Here is a 27655-nt window from a genome sequence, read left to right as displayed (position 1 = left end):
AAGCTGCAAAGCAGAGAAGAATATGCATAGTGGAGACGAGTTCAGCAGCATTAGCTGCGTCTTCCATGGCTGCCAACGGCTCTTGGCATCCAAAGAAAAATGTATTTATCTGTAACTTTAATGTGTAACTTCCTGGTTTGTCTTGAAGACATGGAATTGGGATCTTGTCCTAACTTCTCTCGGATAAAGTTTCCAAAGACAGAACATTAATTAAGGCAAGAAAGACAGTCCTCAGCACAGACTCCTATTTGTATGTATTGCAATACTAGGTACAGTCATAGGCCAGGTCCCCAATGTGATGTACAGCTGTACAAGCACATGTGCACCTGCACCTTCTTTTACTTAGGCTTTGTAGTTACCTTTTCTAGCAGCAAACTTGCACAACCGTTGTTCCTGAGCACTCTCTTCTGTATGGTTTTTTTCTGCCTTTCATCACCCCTGCACCAGTTGCAAAATCATAAAAACTAGAGATGGGAAAAACCTTGTTGGTCATGTGGTCTATCCTTTTGCCAGTTGGCAGGATTATGCCTTACAGCACATTTTCTAGTGCCTTGTACAGGCTATTTATAAACGTTCTCAGCATTAGGCCTTTCACCCATTTCCTCTGGAAACAGTCCTTCTCACACTACTGGGAAGTACTTGCTGATATTCAGCTACATGTTCTTGATTTCAGTTAATTAGGCCTAGGTGTGTATCGATATTCTTGGTGGATAAAATCACCTGTCTACTGACCACTGAGTGAACATTTATCCAGCAGGTGCCGAAAGTACCCTCCAGAGCAGCTGGTCTCCTTGGCTTTGAAAATCCTCCCATTGTGTGGCTCCAATTAACCTTGTAACACTCCAGCCTGTCTCCCCGCTCTCCAGGCGTGTTGGTGCTTTCCATCTCTGCCAGCTTTGGTCCATTTGTTTTCTGCCTCTTTGACCTCACTTGCCTTCATCTCCTTTCTCTCTCAGCCCTCCTGGTACTTCACTGTGTACCTGCCTCTTCTATGTGCTTTTGTTTTTCTTTCTTCACTGCTCCCTCCAGGTCCATCTCTTCCCCTGAAGCCTACTTTCTTTTTCTTCCAGCCTACATTCTTTTTTCCCCTGTATCCTGTATCCTGTAAAATCTTGTATCCTGTCAAGCCATCTCACCTACTGTTCCTAGTACTTGAGTATCAGTGTTTTCTTTTCATTCAACCACTTGTGGAAGATTGCATTATTCTTGCAGTGCCCAGAAAACTAATTTTTCCAATGCTTCTTGGTTCAGCCTGGAAAGCTAGCTTGTTTGTTTGTTTAGGGTTGGTTTGGCATTTGGGTTTTGGGTTTGGTTTGGGTTTTTTTTTGAATCATTGGCCTGCAAGATTTTTTTTTTTTTTATTATCTCTGTGATGCCAGAGAAAAATGTGCCTTTTTATGTCCCAGGCTCACTCACTGTCCATTGCTGCGTTTCTACAAAATTTGCTCTGAGATGCTACTAGCACAAATAATGACATAAGAAAGTGAACAGATCAGCATACTAATTCCACGGTATATAATACCGCTCAGTCTTCAGCAGCCCTAGTGTCACTTATCTTGACACAATAGTATGCTTCCCCCAGCACACACATTAGATCAAAATGAACGATCAAGTGTATCCTCAGGGACTGCTGAATTGGTGTATTTGACACAGGAAAGAGATTTTCTGTTCTGTTTTGGTTTGGTTGGGTTTTTAGATGACACCAGACAGCAGATGTATAGATGGCATAAGCCTGAGGCCATTCACCAGTCGGATGTTTTTATCTTGGCTAACAATAGTAATAGGAGTTAAAATAGTGTGTCTTTGTTTCTGTAGTGCCTGGAGAGTTGCCATTATAAAAAATCAGAGGGATGATATTAATACAGGCATTTTAAGGGCAAATATTAATTTGGGGTTTCCTGGAGTGATATGAAAAGATAACCAGGAAATTCCAAAATTCCTTTAAAAGATCATTGGAAAAGGAAAATATAATATTTTAAATAATAAAAAGTGTACTTGAACTATTGAAAAATTATTTTGTGTTTAAAAATTTTCACTAATAAACTACTTATAACTATTGCCACACGAAAACTAGAAACACGCGTAGCTCTGTCTGAAGCAAACTCTGTGTTATTTAGATGACAAGTTCAAAGTTTAAGCAAACATAAATTGCTTAGTCAGAACAGAAGAATGGAACATGAATAACAACACTTGAATCCCCTGACAGAGATATGTAATATTTTTTTAAAAATATGCAAGAGAATCATTGCTGGATTGTTTCTTTGCCAGTGTCATTTTGAGAATGCTTGTCCAAAAAGAAATCTTTTATGTGTAGTTTTAAAGGCAGTAGGGCTTGGGTTTGACCTGCTTTTGATAGTGTTACATTAATAGTGCTGAAATGTGGGGATGCTATTTATTTATACAACGTGGAAAAACCAAGTGTCATTTTTACCTGTATGCTTTAAAAATGTCATTAAAACATAATTACTTTGCCGCTGCAGGGAAAATATCTTAGGCTAACACACTTTATTTCAATGGAAATGTCACTAGTTAGGAATCAAACCTCCTTGCAAAACTTTGGATACTGAATTCAATATACAACTAACAGACGCTTGAGAACACTGTTTGTTTTGAAATGCCTTGATTTTTATCTTGGGATCGGTTTGCAGAATTTAGGGAAAGGATCTTTCTTACATATAAGATGTGTGTTTAAAGACATGAATCTTATGTTTGTACTTCTGAAATATTTTGCCTCTTTAAGCATATTTCATAATGCAGGTTGCTTTCTTCTCCTCAAATCTTGCCATAGGCTGAAAAGGTCTTTTGCTGTAATGAAGCCCCAGTTACTGATGTAGTGTTTGTTTATTGCCATTTTACTATCATGTCTCAATGATTCCCGTGTTTCTTTTTTTGGCTTCATCCTGTTTTCTGTGCCCTGTTGGTGTGCATACTGTATGACGGTATCTGGTCATATAACCGGGACATTGTAGAGGACTCTGGGCTCCAAGTCATGCACAGGTGAACAGCAAATTAACCATGGAATTGCAAGCGGAGAGCGGAGGACTTCCAGCACTGAGCTGTGACTCAGGAGCGCTGAATTGTGGCCCTCCCTGAGGGGCAGACAGGACTACCATAATACATGCTTGTTGGGGACAAGCTACATCCTGAGATAACGTGTGCACAGGCAGACTGAAGTGCTCTCCAGAGTCCCTAATGAAATCATCTGGGTCCCCTATGACTCAGAAAAATCCTCCTGCTTTCAATAATGGCATCGACAGACTGGTTCTGGTGAATCTTATTGCAGGGGGTTATTCAAGATATTTCTGCCTCCAGCTGCCTGCTCAGCCCTTCTACACAAGGTCACTCTTGCTGTAGCAGGACTACAGAAATGTGTGTTGCAGTTCCCAACTGGTGCAAACCATCTTCTTTCACCCACCGCAATACCCAGAGCATGACATGACTTTGCTTCTGCTGTCCCTGGTCTGTCATGGACTAGAGCGCTGGAATCAGGAAGGCCTTTAAATAGCTGTAATTATTTATTTCAGGGCAAATGAATCACAGCCCAAAGCTGCATGATCAGGATTTTTTGGTGGATGAGGACCATTTGGCTGGTTGTTTTTCACTGAGCTTTTAAAGTATTTGACATTGCAATTTTATGTTCCCTTAATATAATTTTTCCATGAATTGTGTACACACATACATGCACAATATGTGCGTGCATGACTAGACAAACTCGATTATGTGAAATCTTGGTTCTTAAGAATTAAAACCACAAATGGGATGTATTTGGAACTGAATTGGTCCTTACTGGCTCTTTCAGTTTTGAACTGATCTGTGAGGCAGAATGGTGGTTTTTTTCTGTACTTTGAGACTTTTTAATTCAGACATTTAATCTTTGGTGTTTTTTCTGCCTGGTGGTTTCATCTTGCCTTTTTGTGGCTTTCTTTGATTATTCCTTTGTGTCCTAGTTTTCCTTAGAAGTTAAAAATGTATTATTTGTTTTAATTTGATTATGTTATTCCTTTATGTTTTTCAGTGCTAGTTGTCACCAGTTCCAAATAGTCATAAAGTGACTGTTAATGCAGTTCAAGATGGAATTTTGCTGAGCTAACTGCGGATTTTTGGTACCGTGTAGTCAATTTGTGTCCGAAACATGACTTACAAGGGGTCCAAGTAGCTTCTGGAAAGTTACCTCTGTTATGACGTATGTAGCTATGACTTAGAAGCTAGGCCTTTGCTTCAGAGCATTGTGTGCTCATCTCGTTTTTTAATTAAATGTCAGGATCTCAGTTGTGAAGATCAAAACGATTCCTTCTTTCAAGTTCCATCAGGAAGGAGGCAGAGCGTTTGTTTTTGTTTTCTCTCTTGATGAGATAAGGTTCCCTTTTCATCTAAATGTTAAGACTTTTCATCCCTGACTTTGAAGACACAAATAAAAAGCAGCGGATGAAACGATTCAGATGTAAAGAGATTTTTGATCAGGCAGTTGTTGAAATCATGGGGGGGGGGGCGGATAGTTGCACTTTAGAATATTGTATACATGATCTACTGAGGTGGGGGATTTTTTAAGACTGATGCAATCACATATATCAAAGATGGTATTTTCTTAACAGCTAAAACTTTAAGTAAGAACTATGTTTAGAAACATCTCAGCCCATCAAATCCACTTGCTAAAGTATAATCAAGTTTGTGAGCTCTTCAGCAGCAAGTCTCTCAGTGGGAACGGGCAAACCCTGGTTTATGCTTTGTGTGCTTCCCATAAGAGGATGCCCAGTAATCCCAGTATCTCTGGCAAGCTTAGAGGTCAAAGAGGAGGAGGATTTCGGGGAGGAGAAGAGGGGACAGCAACTCTGCCACTTTCCTTTAGACCTAAGCATCTGTTGCTATGGAAACCCCGGAGCCTGATGCTGGAGCAACAGGAATCGTCACCCTCTGTCCCGATGCAGCCGTGCTGGGAGCGGCTCGACACCCGCGGCCAACTCCCCCGCTGCCTACCTGAGCACATGCCCATTTCCTCCTCCGGCGCCTTAATTAGCGGCCGCGGTTCTCCGGGCGGAACGAGCGTGGCCCGGCGCCCCGGCGCAAGGGCCGCTCAAAGGCGGCGGCGGGCGCTCCCCGGGCGCGGTCCCGGCCCGGCTCCGGCTCCGGCTCCGGCTCCGGCCCCGGCCCCGGCCCCGGCCCCGGCCCAACCCGGCCCGGCCGCCCCCGGCGCCGGGACTGCGCTTGTTTATCCCCGGCCGGTGCTGCCGGGAGCCACTTCGGGCGGATTTCCACAGAGGGGCGCTGAAGCACGTTTTAATGCAGCAAAAATGAATTCATACAAAAATAGTAAGAGACACAATTTACAGGATTCTTTTAAAAAGCGACAACAACCACCTTCAAAAACCCGCAACCCTCCCCCTCCGCCCCGGCCTTGGGGAGGCGGGGGAAGGAGGAGGACGGGGTGGAGGGGACGGGAACCGGGCATTCGCCCGCCTGCCGCGGCAGAGCCGTGCCCGCGGCCGGCTGGGGCAGGGCAGGGCAGCGGAGAGGTTCGCCCTCCCTCCCCTTGCCCCTTCCCCGGGGCCGAGCCGCTCCGGGCACACCGGCCTCCCGGCGCCTCTCCAGCTGCCGGTCCCGCCTCCCTCCTCCCCGCCTCGCTTTCCCCTCCCCACCTCTCTTTCTTTCTCACGGCTAGCGATCAGGTGTCTGTTGCTCTTTTTTTTTTTTTTTTTTTTAAGTTGTTTCCCCGGGAAAAAAAGAAAAAAAAATTAGGAAGAAGAAAAAGAAGGTGCCGAAAAAGAGATGATTGTAGAAGAGCCCTCCCTCCCCAGAAGAGCAACGTGCTTTGAATGAGGTTTCCCAGCCTCTTCCACTCCGTCTCACACACTCTGTCACTCTGCCTCTCGCTTGTGCACACTGTTGGTATGCGACCTCGGAGGCGACTGCTCCGCCACCTCTGCCTGGGGAGCCGCTGACAGCCAGCGACTGAGCCAGCCCCCCTTCCATTTTTTTTTTCCCCTGCTTTTGCAAACACACACGCACACCCCCAAAGCACATTTAATGCTGATCCACTCAGGCGCCATTATCGGGGGTACGTCTTCGTGGAGTGTTTTGGTTCTTTTTTTTTTCTTCTTTTTTTTTTTTTTTTTCCTTCCCAACACTGGATGGTGCAGCATTCCCGGGGCCTGTGGTGTTACGGCTCGACTGCGTTTTATTATTTATTTATCTATCTTCTCTCCTCTCCCCCCCATCACTCCCCCTCTCCCTGCTCTCTCGATCCCCCCGCTTCTCTCCGGGTGCCGGTGCAGAGGACCGGGGAGCAGGATCCCTCGGTCTCCCTTCCACTGATGTGGGACTGAGCCTCGCCGGCGTGTAGCATGCTGTAGCCAAAAAAGAAGAGAGGAGGGGGAGAGGAAAAAAAAAAAAAAAAAGAGAGAGAGGGAGAAGCGTCTCTCTTTCCCTCCCTCCCCCTCGTTTCCCGCGGATTGACTTCATGGCTTCACTGTACCAGCGGTTCAGCGGGAAGATCAACACCTCCCGCTCTTTCCCCGTTCCCCCCGAAGCAAGTCACCTCCTGGGCGCCCAGAGCAGCGAGGAGGACGGCGCTGCCGGCAAGACCTCGCGTCCATTGCAACAGGAAAGCGGCCGGCCCCGCTTCCAGTACCAGCCGCGAAGTGACTGCGAGGAGGAGGATGTAAGCGCCGGTGTCGTTCGCGTTGGGTTGGGTTGGGTTTTGGGTGTCCTCCCCTCCGCTCCCCCGTCCTGCCGGATGCCTGTGTGCCCCTCCTGGCTGGCGGCGATTTCTTGCGGTTTGTCCGCTCTTGCAAGCGGGTCTTTGCGCTCCTCTTCTTCCCCCGAAGTGCGGGGGATGGTACGGGACGGAACCCGCACGGATCCCCGTTACCTGGCTCCTTGCGCGGCTCTCCGCTGCCGCGGAGCAGGGCTAGGGGCGCGGGGTCAGCACGTTTGGAAACGGCAAGTGCAAGCTCTTGGCCGTCTCCCCCCAAGCGAGGCGACAAGGCTTCCCTCCCCCCCCGCTTTTTTTTTTTTTTTTTAAATTGTTATCCCATGTTTTACCCTCTAACACTCCCCCGGGGCAGAAGTCTTCACCTTGTCCCTCCCTCCTTGCTTTCCCGTCAGCCTTCCCCCAACCTGGCAGCGGGGAAACTTTTTAACCCCTGAGTAGCCGTTTCTGGGGCTCTCTCTCCTCCCTCCCCGCCGCCCCCGGGCGAGCCCCCGCAGGGAAGGCGTAAACTTCGGCCGCGCACCTTCCGCTCCCGCGCTGCCTCCAAGAGTAGCGACTTCAAAGGGTGCATCTGCATATCGCCTTAGTAACGAGTGACTCATCCAGGCCGCCGGCTCGCTGCTGTGCCTGATGGAGTTAAACTAGCTTGGGTCGATCGCGCCTAGTTCTTTCGGGGGGGAAAAAGGGGGATTTAGAAAGCGGGAAGACGAAGAATGGTCAAAGATCAAACCGGCTGCCTCCCCGTCGCTGGTGTAGCCTGGGTGGTGTTAGGTTTGCAGAGGGATTTGAGGGTGTTTTCCCTCTGTGGAAGCACACACAAGGGGAAGCAAATGGCTGCAGTTGGGAATGTTTGTGTCTGTTAAAAATACTTCTTGCCCAGGTCGGACGCGTTAGCTTTGCGGCAGGGTTCAGCTCTGGCTCTGGGAGCCTTCCCAGGAAAGGCACCGCTTCAAGCCGAGACAGCAGTTCTGCCTCACTCGGAGGAGAGAGTTGTGTTCGCAGGGAAACTTCCTCGGGCTGTCTTTTAATTCCCCATCCCTTTTCCCGTCCCTTCGTAAAAACTTTCGCGGTCGGTAGAGCAAGTGCACTTTTGCCAGCGATGAGGCACATCGGCCTAAACCTCCCCGAGGTGACTGCCAGGCTGATAGCCCCGGGGACCAGCGGTGACAGGAGCCTGAATTAACTCTTCCCTCTGACCCGCTCAGCGGCAACGATCTTGGCGCTGCTGCTCCTTGGCCCCGGCCAACTGCGGGAGGTGACCCGTCCCCGTGCCCGGTCGCCCACACCCACCCGTGACCCTTCCCGGCGTGGCTGGGGACACGGGGCCCTGCCCATCGACGTGCTGGGCTCTAGGTGTCGCTGCGAGCCAGCGGAGTGCCGCCGCCGGGCTGGGCTCAGGCACATTTTCCTCATTATTTGACTGTTTTAATTTCACTTTCCTGGATTTGGAGACGGCAGATGTCTGGAGCCGCTTCTCTGATCACCAGAAGCGCTGAGCCGGGAAGTAAAGGACGCAGTTTAGCATGTGCGAGTGATTTGTGCTGACAGGCTGCAAAATAATAAGAATAATATTAAACTACTAAAAGGAGTGGGGTTTTTTTTTCTTTTTTCCCCTTTTTTCCTTTTTTTCTTTTTTCCTTTTTTCTTTTTTTCTTTTTTCGTTTTCTTTTTCTTTTTTTTTTTCCTTTTCTTTTCTCCCCTCAGGGTTTGTGTGTGGGTGCAGGGCATTGTTGTGCGGTGCTGTCTGTAGAGGGAAAGGTGCCTGCCTAGGTGTCTCCCGCAATTAAGTGCAAAAAGCATGGCCAGAAACAGGGATTTGGGGTGACTTCTAAACACACGTGGGCACCTCGTGTCAATTATTTTTAAAAGGGGCAACGTGTCTGAGAAAGTTCAGTGGACCGGGTCGGGCAGTTCAAAGGTGCTCCCGTCCAAAGGAGACTGGGCGGGCTGGGCTGGGGGTCTCTGGTGGAGGGTCGTTCAGGTCGGAAGGGTGAAAAAGCCAGTGGAAATGGCCTTTAAAGCGTGTATTGCAGGAAGAAGGGGGCCTGCCCGCGAGGGGAGTGGAGGCAGGGGACAGGGACGGGCGAGAAGGGGGGCGGAAACGGCGGAGCTGTCCGCCGTGCTGCACCGCCCGGAGCGGGGCAGAAGGAGCTGTCCGCCGTGCTGAACCCCGCCGGTCCCGGGGCCGGCGGAGCTGTCCGCAGTGCTGAACCGCCCGGAGCGGGGGCCGGCGGAGCTGTCCGCCGTGCTGAACCCCGCCGCTCCCGGGGCAGCAGGAGCTGTCTGCGGTGCTGAAACCCGCCGGTCCCGGGGCCGGCGGAGCTGTCTGCGGTGCTGAACTCTCCCGGGACCGGCTCCGAGGTGAGCCCACGGCGGCTTCTTGCCCTTGGCCGTGGCGAGATTTCTCTCCCGCCCCCGGCGGCAGCAGGCAGGCTCGCCCAGAACAAGCGAATCCAGCGCCGGTGTGAAATCCCCGAGGCAAAGGGAAAAATGAGGCAGGCAGCAGGCGAGGACTATGGCAGAAGTGCAAGGAGGGCGGTCTGTTTGTGCAGGGTGCCAGGAGCATGTGCTGTTGCTTATCATGGGGAAGGGCTTAATGAGACGGCATTAGAAACTACTTTCTAAGGTGATTAGACTTCTGATATTTGTTTTACACAAACACCGTAGTAGGACATTCATGTTGCCTTTCATCCTTCAACATCGATCTAGTAGGAAAAGCCAGACCTTAAAAATATAGAACAAAGTTTTTTTCCCTGGTCACATTTGGAAATACCAAAACAAACCTGAGAATGAGACTGTTCTGTTCCTAACTTTGTCATGTGATCAATAATTGGGAGAGAACTGAGATTTTTTTATAGGTTACTGATGATGACTTCCATATTGAAATATGTGTGCTGCATTCAGTACTATATTTTTAAGCACCAGTACAGACCTCAATGCAATACAAAACAGAGAGAAAGACAGGATCTTGCCTTTGAAGGTCACAGTATTGTTAGTAAGCATTTTGTCCACTGGAAGTACTACTGGTGGAAAAATACTAGACGAATCCTATATGAAGCTAAAGAGGAAGCAGTAACTTTGTAATAAACAAAATTTAAAACAAAGACAATAGTGATTTAATATGACAACTGCTCACTTCACTTTACAGCCATCATTGAGATGGACTTGAGAACATTGTTTTCATAATATGAAAGTATAGAAACGCAGAAGTCACAACATACTTTACTATTTTAACAAGTTTTTGCGATGTTTCAAATCATGGTAGGTATATGAGAAATATATATAGTAGGCGTAACTTGTGAACAAAACCTGGGTTAAATATTGCAATTTTTTCATGTTAATTATTAGCCTGATGAGACAATCATGTTATTTATGGGAGGAGTAATGAGGAACCTAGGTCCTGTATAAATGACCCCAGAAAACCACTTCCCAGTTGGCTTTGTGGCAGTATTGATACTGAAGTTAATTATCACAACAGTTGTAAACAAAATTCTGATGACATTTTTGCTTTGTTATAGGATTACTTTTTCACGATGTTCATTTAGATATGATGAAATATCTGTGAAGACTCTTAGTAAAATCTAGTCTGGTGGTATAGCAGATTATGAAGAATTTTGGTAACATAATTCTCCTTTTTAGATTGATGAGGTTAATGCTTTCTGTATTGTACTGTGAAAGGGATTTTCTCCTAGATGTTGACTTGAGATTTTTTTCCCATAAAATAGAGCTTTTTCATTTTTCCAAGCTTTTTCTTCTTTGGCATCACAGTGATTAATGAGTTTAATTTTTGCAGGCAACTGCCAGGAGGTGCTGAGTAAGATGTATCATGCTGATTGTGTATAACCCTGCTCCTTTTAATTACTGGGATGATAACAATGCATTAATCAGGTGCATAGGAAATTCAGCACTTTTCTGTAACACAGAATATTGATCTATGTTATAAGGCACTGACTATAAAATGATGATCACAGAAGTCCTTTTTTAAATTAAATTTTGTATGATAAGTTATGTGTTAAAAATATTGAACCCTCCATTGAAACATGATAAAACTTTTCTATATAAAGAGCCGTATGCTGCATTCTTACAGGTTCATTACTTAGCCAAAATTCCTATTGGCTTTAGTGGGAAACTTAACCATATAAAACCAGCCAGACTCAAAGTACAAAAGCTTTCATTACTGTGAATATTCTTTCCATAACTGAATTCTGAATATTTCTTTCTTTCCTGCATTTGGTTAAAACTACATTTGACCATATATTATATTTTACTAGTTTTGCAATTGATTATTCAGACCAATTTACATTTTGAGAAGTTTTTCATTCAGATATAAATAATGATAATTTTGAAATGCTTCAGTAAAACTGTGTTTCCTGCTTGAATAAATTAAGGATTAAGTAAATCAAATATGATTTGTTAATAGAGTGAGTCTGAGAAAGCGAGAATCAAAGTCATTAGTGTAAAAAAATTGTAATTTGGTATGTCAGACTTGCTGTTGCATGTAATTGAAAGTGTTAATTTTCAGTTCATTATTTGTCTAATGGGAAGAGGTATTGCCTCCTAGAAATGTGTGTCAAGGACAGTGTTTCAGAAAGGTTGAGGCCTGAGCTGCAGCCAACAGGCATTTCGGAAGTGGTGTGGTCTTTTCCCAAAGAGATGAGTGATTTGATTTTATAGAAGGGTTTGTAGGACTGCAGGATTCATAACATTACTGTAAGATACAGAAATTTGAACTGTAACCAGAACTCTATCTACAGATCTGAACTGCTGTGTTTATTGACAGAAACTGCTGTTTCAGTCTGTAAGAGTCTCTTCTTCTGCCTCTTCTTGGTGAGTTCTTGGATGCTGAACTTAGTTGTCCTACAGCCATTAAGATGTAGAGGGCTGGAACTAGTTCTTTCAATGGAAATAGTTAGGCCCTATTGACATTTTGTAAGCTCACCTTTTGAAATTAATAAAAATTACAGCTTACTTCCTTCAAAAGAAATAGTTATAAACCACATAAAAATCATGGGTTTTATTTGCATGGAAGCCCATCATGTATTTTGTGATTATTGAATAATGGACACTCTGATCTGGAGATGATATGTTTTTTATACTTTGCTTTGTAGCTGTATTTAGAATTAAACCACCTTGTGATATTTGCTGTCAGTTTAAAATCAGCGTCTGTTTCTGCAATCTTTACTAGCCATGATGATGATGCATGCACTAAAAAAAATCTGCCAGAGAGAATGTATTTTTAAGTATTCAGGAATAACTGTGTGAAGAGGCTGAATCATCTCTGTAGTAGTAGTGAACTGTGCAATAAGTTGGGATACCTCATGTAGAGTACGCTGCTTACATTATTTCTCTTGAGCTAGTAGCTAATACCTCAAGTGCAGAAAGAAGACACTGAGCCCAGGGTCAGAGCAGCTTGCGTTGTTTTCCAAGGGGCTTTCAAAGACATAGGGAATGGGAAAAAAAAAAATATATGCTGCTCTCCATTCCTCTGTGTATTTCTGTTTCAGAAAAGGCCAGAAAGAAGACAGTTCTTAGGTTGTCCATCACAGCTTTGAAAATGCTCTTTGGGAGTCAGAAGATTTTGTCCCTTGAAATAAAAACCTTTACATTAATCTGGGCTAATATATTTATGCTTGTGATGGTCCAGAAAAATCTCCCATTAAAGTTCATTAACTGCAAGTTGATTTTACTGGGATTTTTGCCTGATGTGCTGGATGATTCCCAGCATATTGCCGTGATGTACATGCATTTTCATCCTGTGACCAAGGGGTGGCAGCGTGTCTTGATTACACTGTTCCTATAGAGCGCTTGAATTTCATTGCTTTCATGATAAAGCACCAACCAACTATTTGTGTACTCGTATCTACACGTGAGGGTTATATTCAATTCCTTATTGCTTTCTCTAGGTTTGATTGACTTGATGACAGTTTTGTAACTCTTTTTCAGTATCAGGAAGAAATATTTGTTTTCAAAGCTCATCAAAAAATGGTTCAACAACAGTTTTAAATGGTCCCATATTCAAGCATGGGGGAAGGAAGGGAGAAACGAATCTTTCTTCTAAGGGAACATTTTTCTCTTTTCTCCCAAAGGAAAACAAAAAACTAGCCTTTTCCCAAAAGCCTCTTGCGCTTGTACTGGGTTGTGATACAGTGTCAATTTTCAAAAGTACACACAGATAATTTAGGTTTGTAAATTCAGGGTTTTTTGAAAAGAGATTTGTGGTCAAATCCAAAAATATGTATTGGAATCTATTTCCTAGTTACGTGCATAAATACATGTTTTGGATCAGGTTCTTACTCACTTAGGTGCCTTTGAAAATGGTATCTGTATTCATTACATTGCAGGTGTTTGGTAATTATGAGATTCAGCATGGGTGAATTAGCTGAGTTAAAAAGTATTTTGAGTCTGTGTATTAGTCTATATGAAGAGGTCTAGTGCGCCATAGTTGTTACTACCAATATGTAAAAATGAGAGTAAGACATGGGCATTGGGCATGTGTATGTTTTGCAGCACAGAGCAGTGTAGAAGGGAACAGAAGGAGAGTGTAGTGGTACAATCCAGTAAGGTGTTTTGAAGGGTGAATGGGCTGTGTAGTGGAAACAAAAGTCCTTCACAACTTTTCCACCTGTACAGTGTTTGGGAACCTTCAATTCCCACATTCAACCAGAATTTTAGTTACTTTTCAGGTTTTAAGCACCTTAATTTAGAGATCTTTCATACTTTGTTTTGTTAAAATAGCACTTGAAAGTCTTCCCAAAGATTACTGCAAATATTAATGCAGTTTTTAAATCTCAGGGAACTTGTAATGTGGAGCCAGGGAATGTGGAAGAGAGGGGTCTGATACTCATCCACATTGCAAGCGGTAAGTTTAAGCAAAGCTAATGGAGTGTGTGAGGTAATGTGAAAAAGGCTGATATTGTGAATCTCTGCTGCTGAAATCTTACCAATTTCCACTGAGCATATTTTTAATTGCTTATCACTTGCATAGTGTAAATTATTTTCCTTTAAACAAGGTGCTTGTTAGTAGAGCTCTGCTATTACATAAATTCTTCCATGAGTTGCTGTCTCTGTGCCTTTTAAAGCTGCATTTAACATTATTATCTTCACTTTGCAGGTGGAAAATTGGAGGCTGAGTTGACACATTGTCTCATAGACAGTGCATCTCAGCTCTACGGCAGTGATGGTTTGCTGTGGCTCAGCCTTGTGAGCTATTGCAATTTCTGGTTCTGGGCTGCAGGGGCTTTAAGACTAAAAATTATTCCAGTTATCACCAAGGATATTCTTACAGGTGTAAAACTAATTGTGAAGTCCAACACATTTAAGTCTTTGCTGTATCTAGCACTCATTAGTGACAGCTTTCATGTGACATTTCAAATGTCTGGTGTTTTCCTCTAGCTGTTCAAGGGTTTGGAGCTTGCTTTGAGAGAAGGGAGATTTAAAGCATCCAAAAGGATGGATAGGAGTATCTTAATACTTTCATTATATAATATTTTGGGGGGTGGTGGTTTGGGTTTTTTTCTTTTTCTTTTCTGTATTTGTCAATAGCATCTGCTCCAGCATTTCAAGTAGATTTCACTCTAGGCAGACCTCAAAAGCAAATGTAAATTTCTCCCCAGGCTTGCTATCTTGGATGTACAGAGCTACATGAAATGGAAAAGCAGCAGTGGGAAATGCCTGGTAACCTCAGCTCTAGTTATACCACAGTCATTAATTTTAAAGTGTTTATGACAAAAGTATGTATGTGTTCCTTATTTTCCATTAAAATGAGCTCCAACTCTCTATAAAAGAAAGTAGCTGTGGTATTTTGGTCAGAGGAGAAATGAAACCCATAGAGACTGAGCAATTACAGATGTTACTGTAGTCTCCAAGCCGTAGATCTGAAGGCACTTGGTGAGCAGAGCCAGCAGCAGGTTTACACAGGATCCCTGTGCCTGCTGCTTTCCTCTGATTCTGGCAGAGGCAGGGGGAGAATAATGTCCAGCATCAGGGCAGCAGCAGGAGGCTTGTTACAGCCTGTTGTCCCTTCTCAAGGGTATAAGCAGTGGTTTGCAGAGCCCAGTTATGTAGAGTTTGTGTCCGTGAAGATGAACTCAAGTGTCCTGCAGTGCCTCTTGCTAAGGTGGACTAAAGAAGACTTGTATTTATAAGGCCATCCTTTGGCAAAAGAAAAAGTAGGAACTGCTGGCAGTAGCAAACCAGACATTTAGGCTTGTGCCAGGGTCATAGAAAAGCAATCTGGTGGCAGCTGCTGCTGCTGCTGGCAGGTAGGGTGGTATGGTAGGTGGCTCTGGGGTGGATGGCTCTTCCCATTTGCTCCCAAGACCTCCCAGTACCTTAAGACCAACAGAGGCTGCAAGCACAGCTCAGCTCTTCCTCTCTCCATTTCCCTAGACCTACCTCATGGGAGAAAACCTCCGTTTTGTTTGCCCTGCTGGGAAGCCATGAGTCAGTTCTTCCTCCCTATCTAACAGGTGGCTGCTGGCAACCTTATCTCTCTCTGCCCTGGCGCCTAAAGATGGATCTCCCAGCAAAAACCTCAGATGGCTCCTCTCCAGCCGCTTCACAGTGACATGCCCTCTGGCATTACAAAATGCAAGTTTCAGCTGCTGCCTGTCTCCCCTGCTCTCCTCTCAGGACAGGCAGGTTGGGTTATCTCATATTCCAGAGGAACACAAGGAGCCTTGAGCAGAGAGGAAAGAGGATGTTGGGATCTGCTTTAAATAGTGCTTGACCTCTTGCATAAGAGACTGATTGTCCTAAGATAAGTTTATTGCATACACAGCTCTGAGATTTGCACAGATTGCTCATGGGATTATGTTTCATGTGACTGTAGAATCCTATCTTTATTTGTTTGTCATTTATTGCTAAATCCCTCCTCGTGTTTCTGGATAATCTATATTAAATATGGTTTGTCTTTGTTTTTGTTTTTCCTATTTCCTTTAGGTGCCAGAAAAGAAGGGTAATATTTAAAAGACCAAACATCTATTACATTGTTGATAGGGAAGCTGTAGAAATCAACAACGATGTTACCATAGAGACATAAATGGTTTATAGTGAACCAAAGATTTCCACTTTTACTAGTCTTCCTGCTAGGCATACTGAATGTACGCAATTGATTGATACAGTTCCTCTGTCTGTTCTATATTAACTTTTTTTTTTTTTTTATTTGGGTGTTTGTAATCCCAGATGCAAGAGGAGGCACCTGGAGAAAACACTAAAGGTATTATAGTGCTTCACAATGGTGTCTCTAATAAAGTGGGTGCTGTTGAAGCAGCTTCTTTGTTCTATTGTGAACTGCAGCACAAACAACGCTTGTCAAAACACATACAGTGATTCACTGCAAACAAGAATAATTAATAAAGACTGATGTAGCCAAGGTTTAGGATCACAGTAACCTGATCTATTGTACTTGTCTTGTTTATACTCTCTGTGTTTGAGTTCTGTGTGCTTGGAAGAGGCTTCTTCAAGGAGTGGGTAATTCTCACTGATTTCTGGGCACATTTCTATACCTTCTGTTTGAGGTGGCATGGATCTGTGGTAGAGCATTGGAGTGACCATTAGGGAAGTCTTGCCATTCCTGGGTCTGCCGCTGACCTGCTGCATGACCTTCAGGTAGTTATTTATCCCTGTGGGCCAGGACCTGCATCTGTTGGATACCATAAAGAAATCATGGCTGTGACTTCATTTGTGCCTTCACTGTGGTGGTGCAGAATTAAATAATTTCTGCTTTTGGCCTAAAGCTTTGGGCTAAAAAGAACCCATAGAAACATGAGATTATTAATAATTAGCAGTGTGGTCATTAATTCTGACAGTGGCAACATTTGTGGGAGCATTGCTAATAACGAAAACAGGGCTGATTGTGGTTGGTTATGGTGGGCTAAAGGTCTCTTTCATTACAATGTTTCACAGGCAGTGCCAGGAGCTGATAATCACTATAATGCACATTTTTCTTTTAGCTGAGAAAAGCTAATAAGCATCTGTAGTTTTGAAAATGTCAGATTGAGCCAAAGTGCATGCAATTAGATAAGGATAATGTAGCAGATAATAAGAAGATACATGATGCTGGATGAGCAGTTATCAGACTATTGTGCTTTGGCTGCTAAAGTGCTATGTGTCATATAAAAGAAAGTGGCTGTTGGTTGAGGGAAAACATGCCACAAGTTGTCAGAGATGGAAATGTGAGCTAATGTGGTAAAGTGACAAGGTTAGTCCTGGGGGAGTATAAACATGCATGTCAGGCTCTTGATAGATGGAAGGGTTGTCTGGGTTAAAAGTCATGTACTTGGGAAGGTGGGAGAGGCCACTGAGAAAAAAAAAAGGAAGCAAATGTGGAAAGGAAGATGGGCAGAATGGAGTTATTTGTGGTTGCTGTCTCTAAGGTTTCTTTTTTTCCTGTTTTCAAAGACTCTCTGTCTTGTGTGTGTGATGTCTGGGCTCTTCTGGCTGCTTTAGTGTGTTACAACCTTTCTGAGTCAACTTCTTTGCCCAAAAGAAGATACAGCCGTGATGCACTGATTAAGAGGCCGGATGTGAATTTTCAAGCAGTGTCCTCAGTTTAATTTGCCACTGGGGGAAAGAATGAGGCAGACTCCAAAAGCAAGAGAAAACAGCAAGAGGATGAAAACCAGACAAGGGACAATGAAAGAAGAAAGAGGAAAGCTGTGATGCACAGAGCTGGATGCCAGCTCTTATACTGGAAGCCAAGGAATTTTGCTTCTAAAATATTTTTTGCTATAGGGCAAAATATTTATTGTGGCTGAGACAGAATATTCCACATTTGCCCTTTCCTCCTACTTACCCTAATCCAGGAACTAGCTCTGGGCAGGAGGGCAGGTTCTCGCTAGTCTGGGAGAAGAGAATTTTTTGTCTCATATTTTTTCCTGAAATGTCTTTCTCATCCTTATCCCACCTCTGTTGAAGTGTTCTGATGTCCCCAGAGGGGAGAGGTTGGAAGCCATTTCTCCCATATTTTGGTTCTATGATAACTTTTACCAATGTTTTTTCTCTTTAGAATGCACCGAGTATTTCATATCTTTATAAAATACCTGACAGAAAAGCTGGTTGTGTATTGTTCTCATCCTCTCCTCTTCCATAATGTCTTTAGAAAGATATTCTATAAATACTTAATTAGTGACCAATTATGTAGTATTACAGCTGCAATCTCAGAAAAAAAAAAAATATTGTCCTTATGAAATGTTTGCATTGTGGATAACAAATTCAAGGTATATTTTGGCACTTATAAAACATTGTCCCTTTCCATTTCAATTTACACCAGAATATGTCCCTTTTTGGTGTAACTTCAGCCTAGATTAACAGTGTTTGTATTACAGGGTTGTACAGAAGCATGTGTTTGATGCATGTGTTTGGAGACATCTCAAGGAGAATCTCCTTATATCCTCTGGCCTTCACTTACAGATGGGAGCTGAGAGTTTCCCACGGTATCACCATCCAATGCAGTCTGCATTTCTACGTTGTGTGATACGATTGCAGTTATGTGGCTTTTCAGGCTGAGTCTTCATCTTTCCTGACCCTTCACCATTATGGGTGGCTGCTCAGCTAGCAGATCTGTAACTGAAAAGCACATTTTCTAGACCCCTTTCTTCCTGCATTCAGTCATTCTGGGAGACTCTTGTCCAGGTCTATCAATGTGGGTTTGCAAGAATGGAGTTCATGGTATGGGCTTGGATCAGGTTTCTGGTAAGAAAGCTTTCAGAAAACGTCACTGAAACATTCAATGTCTGTGAGCATTTAAGCTCAGGATGGATTGAGATTCTCTTCCTATGAATGTTCAGGGAAGGTCACTTGGCACATTCTCAGGATGCAAATTCAGAGCATGAGTAAACATGGCCAAAAGGATTACTTTTGCAGTTGTTTTTTTTTGTTTTGTTTTTACAGTTCACTCAATAACAAATTGTACGCTCCTCAATAAGCTGTTCTTCTCCAGGCATTGGGCAAACTTCATATTAGAGGAGAGGGAGAAAGGAGGAAGTCAGCTGTCTTCTCTCACATTGGGTCATGAGGGAACACTGTCTCTCACAGGTACAAGGATGTTCATAGCAACTGTGCAGCTCTGTAGTGGCTCTCTCCTCTTTGGACGAGCTAGAAAGAAGTGCCTCGTGGCACTAGAGAGAGGTGAAGGTTAAGAGCAAGGTTAAAGACAGGTTAATCCCACTCTTTAGATCTGCGTGTGAAATCCCTCAAATTACAACCATGTTCCTTCACTGTTTCTTCCTGTCTGTGCTAAGCTGAAGCTCTTCTGGAATTGGGCTTTTGGCAGATAGCACAATGCTATTGGGCTGGAAAGATACGTGAGAATGCCATAGTCAGCTTTTTAACTGTGCAATTTAGTATAAAATGTAGGGAGCAGCAGTGTGAATCAGAGGATTGAATTTGCTCTAAAAGTCCCACAAAAGGCTCCTCTTTTGCTAAAGACAGATTGTGCCAGTCCAACCTGAAAAACTGTAATTTAATTTGAAAGCACCGTTCTGCATTCCTTTCACCTGATCTCAATTGGTGACGAGCCATAAAATTTCTCTGTGGTCCACTGGAGTTCAATAGATGAGAATTTCCTAACTTCATAAAATGATTAAAAGCACTCCAAATGCATATTATTAGCAAGGCTTCTGTGAGACAACTCAATCAGCAGGCTTCAGGTGCCTTTATGAAAAGTGAGCATTGTTTGAATGGCAAGTTGCTGAGATAGGTATTAATTGAGGGGAAGACTAATAAAATGCAAGGCTTTATGCTTAATGTAACTTAAAGAACAAATGATAGTGCATGTGTGTGACAGAGGTTTTTCCGGTTTGCCACAATGCTGTGTAGATGAATTGTACAAGCATCAATGTCTCTAGCAGTGATAAGTGAGATCTGTGTGGCTGATTTTGGCAGCAGCCCACTCCTGTGTTTTTCTTTAACCCAGTGCCTTGGACAGCACTGGAAAGCAGAAAGAAGTAGATTGGTTTTATGTGTCGTGCCTGTATCTCATCTAGAAAACTCATCTCCTCCAGCATGCTGTATCATAAACCAAAAGCTGAATCCACTTTCATCAAATGTTTGTGAGTGATGAACCATTTCAGGACCGTTCTGTTCTGTTCAAGGCATTTCTATGAACAGAAGAAGAATATTGATTGACTCATTGCAAAATACATGTTGGGCATTAGGGACTGCCTTTCCTCTCTCCCTTTCCCTGCTTTCATACAGGCTGGCTGTGACTTTCCGAACAGACAAGTTAATGTGACTATTTCTATTTTATTTTTCTGTTACATTTGTTTTCATGAATGCCAGGCAGAGGCTTGTTAAGGGGTGAATGGGCAACCAGATTTCTGGAAACTGAGCCTCTTAACATCAGTTTGGGTACCCCATAGTGGGGTACCCCATAAATTTGGGTACCCCAAATTTCTAAGATTGGGTGAAGAAATCTGGTGGCTGCTTTTAGTCAAATGGGTTATTTGAGAGTTTGTCTATTGACATTGTTAAACTTTCTGATGAAAACTTAGGATAAACATCTGTCATAGTTAGTGCTTACTTCTCTTTTCTTCCCCTGGAGTTCAGAGCATTCCAGCAAGTACAGCACCACAATCTGTTCTTTACTTCACAGTGACGTAATCTTCAGAGTTCCTAAATGTAAATTCATGTGCTTTCTAAGAGGCAAAGAGGCTTTTTATACTTAATCGGTCTTCTTAACAAACCAGATTAGAATTTTCTATGTCTTGGTCTTTCTGCTTTGCTGGTAATGGTGGAAATGGAGAATCTGTCCATCCTCAGGATATCTATCTAGGAGGAAGCTTCACTGTCAGACCCAGGCATTCCCAGCATTTTTCTTGGTCAGCTTCAACAATCACTGCTTCTTATTTATTCAGGTCAATGGGCCCTTCTTCAGGGGACAGTAAAGTATTTTAGATGAAGGATAATATTGGAATATGAATAGATGGCTGTAATCTGGCCATAAATTGGTTTAGGCTGGAAATTATAAGATTTCTAAGAACTTGAGCGTTGAAGTACTGGAAGAGCCTACCAGTAAGAGTGGGCAAAGATAAAAGTTGTATCTGGCTTTAAGATGGATCTCAAGAGCTCTATTTTTATGGGATTATATACCTGCCCTTGGAAGCAGAGAAACCACAGGGTCCCCTTTTACAACTAAATCCACTGAAATTTTGCAAGCAGACAGTTAAGAGCTCTCTTCCTCCAGCTAGGCAACAGGAACTTCAGTTTTAATTACTGTCGTGGTTTAGCCCCAGCCAGGAACTAAGCACCACACAGCCGCTCGCTCACTCCCCCCCTGGTGGGATGGGGGAGAGAATCGGAAGAGCAAAAGTAAGAAAATTCGAGGGTTGAGATAAAGACAGTTTAATAGGTAAAGCAAAAGCCGCGCACGCAAACAAAGCAAAGCAAGGAATGCATTCACTACTTCCCATGGGCAGGCAGGTGTTCAGCCATCTCCAGGAAAGCAGGGCTCCATCACGCGTAATGGTTACTTGGGAAGACAAACGCATCACTGCAAATGTCCCCCCTTCCTTCTTCTTCCCCAGCTTTATATACTGAGCATGACGTCATATGGTATGGAATAGCCCTTTGGTCAGTTTGGATCAACAATCCTGGCTGTGCCCCCTCCCAGCTTCTTGTGCACCTGGCACAGCATGGGAAGCTGACAAGTCCTGGACTAGTGCAGCAACAACTAAAACATCTCTGTATTATCAACACTGTTTTCAGCACAAATCCAAAACATAGCCCCATACCAGCCCCTGTAAAGAAAATTAACTCTATCTCAGCTGAAACCAGGACAATTACACAGGCTAAACATCTTCTATAAGAATCTCCTGAAGGGGTAAAGGTTATTATGCTTAGTGTTTGTAAAAAAAAAAAAGTAATAAAATGGGTTGTACAGGGCTGAATCCATCCTTTGCAAATATTTTTAAGGTTGTTCAGTCAGGTTTATTCAAGAGTCCCTGGATTGCTGCATTTTAAACAAATTGTGTCAGGTGCACCAGGTATATGATATTTCTCTGAGGATTTCTAGCTACCTCCCCTGTAGGCCAAACACTTTTCCATTTCAAGAGGCAAGATGTTAAGAGGTCTGTCACTATAAGGGCAGCAGCATCTACTTGCCTTTTAGTTGCAGATCGTTTGTATGGGCAAATCTAATTCAGAGCAGTTCTTCTTCCTTTATTGTTGTAGAATTGTATGTTCTTGTTTTGCCAAAGTCCTTTGCTCTAGCTTTTCTACACAGAGTCCCAGAGTCCTTTACAGACTGTACCTTTGCCTATCTCAGTAACAAAGACAGAATGCAAAGGAAAGCCTATGGCTGAGAAGCCTTTGGAAGAAGGTTTGTTTTGTGTTCTAGGACCACTATAGTGTAATCTGAATGGAAATTATCTCCAGATTATGTGAACTGCAGGTTTGGGTATCTAAAGAGAATTTAGTAGCTCAATATATCAAAATGATCGAGAAAACTAGCTCAGAGTGTGAACAACCTTACTGGATATTTCCCTTTTTTAATATAAGTGATCCCCAGGCTACAAGAGCAGTGCTGTTTGTGTGACAGAATTGCTCAGTTGGAAGCACCCAAGTCCATCAATGTCTCTCTGTGAAACAGAAACAGGCAAAACGAGTTCCCTTCATCTAGGAACACACCAGGTGCCCTTCAATGGCTCATTGCCCTATGTGGGTTCAGAGTGGGTTTAATGTGCATTGGAAGGTTTGAGTCCATTATAAAACACCAATTATTTTAGAAACTCTGCCTGGAGGAGGAGAAACTGCCCATTTGCTACATGATGCTTTAGCAGCTGTGGCATTCATCTAATCTGGGTTTGGTTCTCAGCCTTGCTCAAGACCTCATCTCCCAGGGTGAGCTCTTAGCTGTTGTTGTGGACTTGGAAGGGCTCTCCTCTCTCTTGTCCTTTCTGAACACAGGTGAGATGGGTGACTTGGAAAGGAAACTGAGAGAAAGCGAGCATGGCTGTGCAGTGGTGAGAAGAGCTCTGAGATGTAGGGCTCTGATCCTCAGCAGCTGGTGGGTGTAAAAAATGCCCAAGAAGGGGTACCACACATGCCAGGCAATTCCTGTTAGCTTCTTCCTCTCAGTACCCCGTATGCTGATTTTTCAAGCTCACAGTGGGCTCAAACTGTTGACAATGTAGGAATGGCAGTGCCTGACTTGTAAGCAGCCGTGTCCTTTATTGCATCTGCCCTGAGCACTTTTGAAAATTTGACCTACGGCACAGACTTGTTTAAAACTAATGCAGCCACTTCTTCAAATAAAGCGATGAAAGGCATACGTGTGAAGATATTTAATGTAGCAAGACTACTCTAAGGCAGCAAATTTGTTACCAATTATTCCAACATTGGCAGAGGAGAAGGGCCCTCTCCCTTTTTGGACCATGCAGGAGGGGAACAGCAGAAGTGGTGCCTTCTGAAATGGGTGCTGAGGGAGAGGTGGTGATGCTGTATCAGTGCGGTTAGAGGCAGGGGATGCAGATGAAAGCTTCTCGCAAGTGTGAAGAAGTGGTTTGGGTGCACAGGACAGCAGGTATGTTGATGTGGTGGGAATTGCTAAAGTAATCTCCAGTTATCTCATCCCAGCAGCAGAGAGGAAGCATGCTGCACATGAGCAGTAAGTCAGCAAACACCATGGCTGTAGCACGTGACTGGGAGTTAGAGAGCTGGCTTCTGTTCCTCTATGCCATTTAATTTTTCAGGAGCTTTTAAATCCCTGTGTGGTATTGGGCAGATTTTCCAGAAGATTTTGGTTATGCAATAAAAGCCATCTGATATTGTTTCTACACTGCTGTTAAGATGAAGCATTCTTCTTATATCCTATAATCTTACTCATGCTTTCTATTCTTGATGGTTTTTCTAAGCCCTGGGCTAAAAGGCATTGTGATAGAAATGATTCACCCAACCAAACATCAAAACTGTGAAGCACTAAAACTCCAGCCTTTTTTTCTACTTCTCAGGACAGCAAAGATCAAGCGGTAGAGCTTATACTGCATGAAAGTGCTAATATATGTTGAACACTCAGGATTTTCATGGTTATTTGAGCTGGAATTTCACATGCCACCAAGCACACAGTTGATCTAAATCAGTGCCTCCCCAGGGCTATGTCTGCCCAAGGGATGAGCTTCCCTCGCGCCAAGGCTATACGCGCATGGCCCAATGCGGTACTCTTGTGGAAGAACTGAGGGTACTGCAAGCACTGTGTTGCGCTGATGCAGTGCCAGCTTTCAACTGCTGTTCATTCTTATTAGTCAGAACTAATTTATCTACTGATTACTCACATGGCTGTAAACTTTCAGTCACTGATAGAGGTTGTTCAGGGCTCCTTTAGATATCTCTGCATGGTGTTAACAATATACATCGGAGAAATCATCACCACGTCAGGCACTCAAAAATATAAGCAGTGGTGGACTTAAAGTTGCCAGTGATTCCCTTCATTCAACTCTTTCTTGTATTCACCACTCTAGTTTCCTTGTGTGCCTTATGTCATTGTGGGTTTTTTTGCACAGGACCCCTCCTCCCATGCTCACAGTGATTTTATGAAAAGCTCTTCAACATTGCATTTTCCCCCTGTTGTTTAATGTGTGGCCCTAGGCCTTAATCTGCACTCTCTTCAGATGCTGTTTAATTTTCTCATGGGCTCTTCTCTAGCATTTACTGCCACAGTATTTGAATGCATCTCAAATGCTAGTTAATTTGTTTTCACAGGGCAGCTGCTGAGCATGAGGGGGGGTTTATTCCCATTCCATAGATAGTGAATTGAGGAACAATTGTTAATGCATTGAGAATACCTTGATGTATGTGTGCGACTATTTTTATGGGAGTCTAAAGCACAAGTCTGTGACCTCAGTGACAATGCTGATCCTCAGCATTTATACAAATAGTATCAGAAGTCCCAGAGGTGAACATTTGTGAAGTAAGTAATAGTGTAATGCTCACTTAGCAGAATTCAGCTTGAAAACATTTAACGTAACATTGCCCAGCATCACAGAATCAGGTTGTGTGAGACGGGGGAATCATCTGTGTCTTCAGGGTGCCAGTCCACTTGCTTAGACATAAAACTGTCCTTCTTCTTTCTTTCCAGCTCAGTGCTTCATTTACTGCATGCCGTTTCTTTTCAGCCATGTATGTTACCATGGGCCCTACAGACAGCTTGCTTTGACTTTCTAATTCCCTTACAAGGCAATGGCCTTTGTGGTGGAAGTCCCTCTGTGCTTGAAGAGAAGAAGGCTAAGTTAAGGTTACATTAGACTGTATCAGTTCTATATAGACCCCCGATATTGTGCCGTACTTAGTTTTAAAGCAAGACTTGTGGGGATAAGTAATATCTTTTATTAGAGTAACTGATCCTGTGGGTAGACTAACTTTCAAGTGCATGAGCCCTTCAGATTTGAAACCTTTCCTCTTATGTCAGCTAACTTAATGACACTTCCTCCTAAACCTTAAAAAAGAAAGCAGGGAAACAAGAGATGACATTACATGACAGCAAATGGAGTCTCCAGTGATTCATCAGTGGGTTAGAAGTGGGAGAGTGTGACCACAGACCGTTGAGTTAACAAGAGTAACTGCAAATAGTCTTGTCATCCTCTCTGAGAGTCAGCTATTGTGGGGAAATAGGTCCATCTTTTCTCTGTAGTTTCATAGCTGTCAGGACACTGGAAATACGTAGTGATTTGGGAATGCTGAATTCTTTTCTGATAACAAAGGGCATATTTTGGTAATTTCTACCTGACTCATTAGGAAATTAGATCAGCTGTCTCTGACACATTTCCACTATCTGTTCCCCTCTTGTGTGCATCTGTCTGTCTTTTGTATCATGCTTTAACAATAAATTATTTTTGGTAGAACTTACTTACCTTTCTGTTGGTATTCATACAGTGCCTGGCACAGAGAAGATGTGGTTTGTGCTGGGGTACTTAGGTAAACTTAGCTGAGCTATTTTCCAAATTAACTATAATCTTTTTCCAAACTATATAATTTCAGTTTTCATTAAACTGGCAAGGTTGTCCTGACTTTATGGACAGTTTTGGCAATAAAAATTTAATTTAGGCTAAATTAAAAAAGGAGAAGAAGGGAGTTGTAGCGATCTGTCTGGGTGGGTGAAATAATCTTTCAGAAAGTTTCCTAATGTTAAAGGAGAAGCTGCTGCCTGAGCATACACACACCATTCAGGGAGTTGCACACACACCACCTGAGACTTTAACTGCTCAGACTGGAGTCCCTTTGCAGCGGGCAGCTCCACTGAGCCGACGGGTGCCCCTTTTTGACTCCTTCCTCACACACACACTTACTCTCAGGCGCTTTCTCTCCCCTCTGGCTCAACCCTAGGTTTTCCAAAGCAGAGTCTCAGATACAACATATGCCAGATGAATTTATTGATTGGTACAGCAGTGAAAACAGCTCGAGCTGGGTGCCTTCAGAGAGGGACCCTGGACAAAGAAATCCCTGGGCAATTACACCCTTACAATCTAAGTTCTCCACCCCTCATGCGCCAGTTCGGACCAATAGTAATATTAGGGTCTGGGGTGTTCCCGTTCTTTATTGGGTCCTTTCATTGTCTCTAGGCAGGCTGTTTCTTTTCTTGTTTTTAAGGTTGGAGCTTCTGCTGATGATTGTAGCTTCCTTATCTTTCTGGTTTGCACTGGTTTTGGGGGCCTTCTTTCATGTAGCTAAGTAAAAGTTCAGTGTACAGTCAGTGTATCTGGGTGAAAGTTCACAGCTTGCAGCCTAAGGCTTTAACCAGCCTTGCTACTAATGCTATGTATTGGATTCCGTTTGAGCTAGAAAGTGACTACAACAACACTAATCACTAAGACACAGGATTTTATGGGTCTGTCTTATAGAAGCCATACCACCTTGGAGAGCTAATTAAACATTCCCAGGAGCAAAGTTTTAAACCCAGATATCCGATTTCCCAAGAGAGTGTGTTAGACCCCATGGTAGAGAATTGTTATTGTTCTCTGACCTACAAAATAATTTAAATATTCCACGCAAAGTGGATCAGCTCACATAGAAAAGAATGACAGTATCGTCTCCCAGCATATTTCCAAAATCTTTAGCCTGGGATATACAAGGATGAAATTCCAGGAGGTCCAGCAGTAGAATAAAAACAACTAAGCTGAAAGAAGCAGTGTCCACAAAAACATAAAGTACAACTATTTTTTCATGATCCTTCTTGTTCTCATGCGTGTTCTTCTGGAATTTTATATTATTCTAGTTGTTACTGCACACAGTTTATTTCTACTGAAGCATTTCAAGAGGCATTTATATTTTGTATCTTCAGTGTTTTTATTCCTGAGAAAGACTAATTGAAATCTGTCTCCCATTCATCTTTCTGCTCTGTGGGATATCATGTCTGAGTTAAGTTTAGGCAGAACTTCAGAGCTGATGTAACATACCTAGAGAATTTTCCTACTTTTAATAAAACAGAGCATCCTTAGGGTTTTAGAACAGTTCCTGGAGGAGTCAATAGGAAGAAATGTTCATCACTGCTTAATGGAAAACAGTAGTCTCCCTGCTAAGAGAGAAATGCAGCACCACAGGATTTTTTTTTTATTGCTTTATATGACAAAAGATGTGCTTCCAAATTCTCTGAGGCTGGAGAAACTTCATGTACCTGGAAAACAGAAATTTTCCTCTGTCTTTAGTGTCTCAAAGGACTAAATTTGAGGAGGAAAATTAAAAGAAACAAATGCAGGTTTATGAATGAATGCAGATGAAATTATTCCTGTGTGTGCTCTGAGGACATAAATGTCTTTTGGGAAGAAGATTTGCATAGAGTTGGCCACAAAGAGGAAAACAAGTTTAAAGTCTGGTCTGTTTGGAAGAAAGCTTCTTAAGGGTGAGATTCCCGAGGCTGTTGAGAAGTCTTTCTGGAAAGGAAGTTCAATTTCACTTTGTGGCCTGTAAATATTTAGTAGTTCGCATTCAGGAACAGTAAGTTACGGATTTAAGATCAAA

The 27655-nt window shown here is 43.3% G+C and overlaps 1 protein-coding gene across 1 annotated transcript in view; it reads left to right on the top strand.

Moving 5' to 3' along the window:
* Window positions 1-6454: 6454 nt before the first annotated feature.
* Window positions 6455-27655, top strand: part of DPP6 (dipeptidyl peptidase like 6) — a 427953-nt gene continuing 406752 nt past the window's right edge. The window contains exon 1 of the mRNA XM_072851537.1: window positions 6455-6655. Coding sequence (XP_072707638.1) covers window positions 6455-6655 — 201 coding nt within the window. The remainder of the gene's footprint in view (window positions 6656-27655) is intronic.

This window comes from Ciconia boyciana, chromosome 2 (genome assembly GCF_034638445.1).
Source record: "Ciconia boyciana chromosome 2, ASM3463844v1, whole genome shotgun sequence".
Classification (NCBI taxonomy): domain Eukaryota; kingdom Metazoa; phylum Chordata; class Aves; order Ciconiiformes; family Ciconiidae; genus Ciconia; species Ciconia boyciana.
This window is presented reverse-complemented; position numbering and strand designations above follow the sequence as displayed.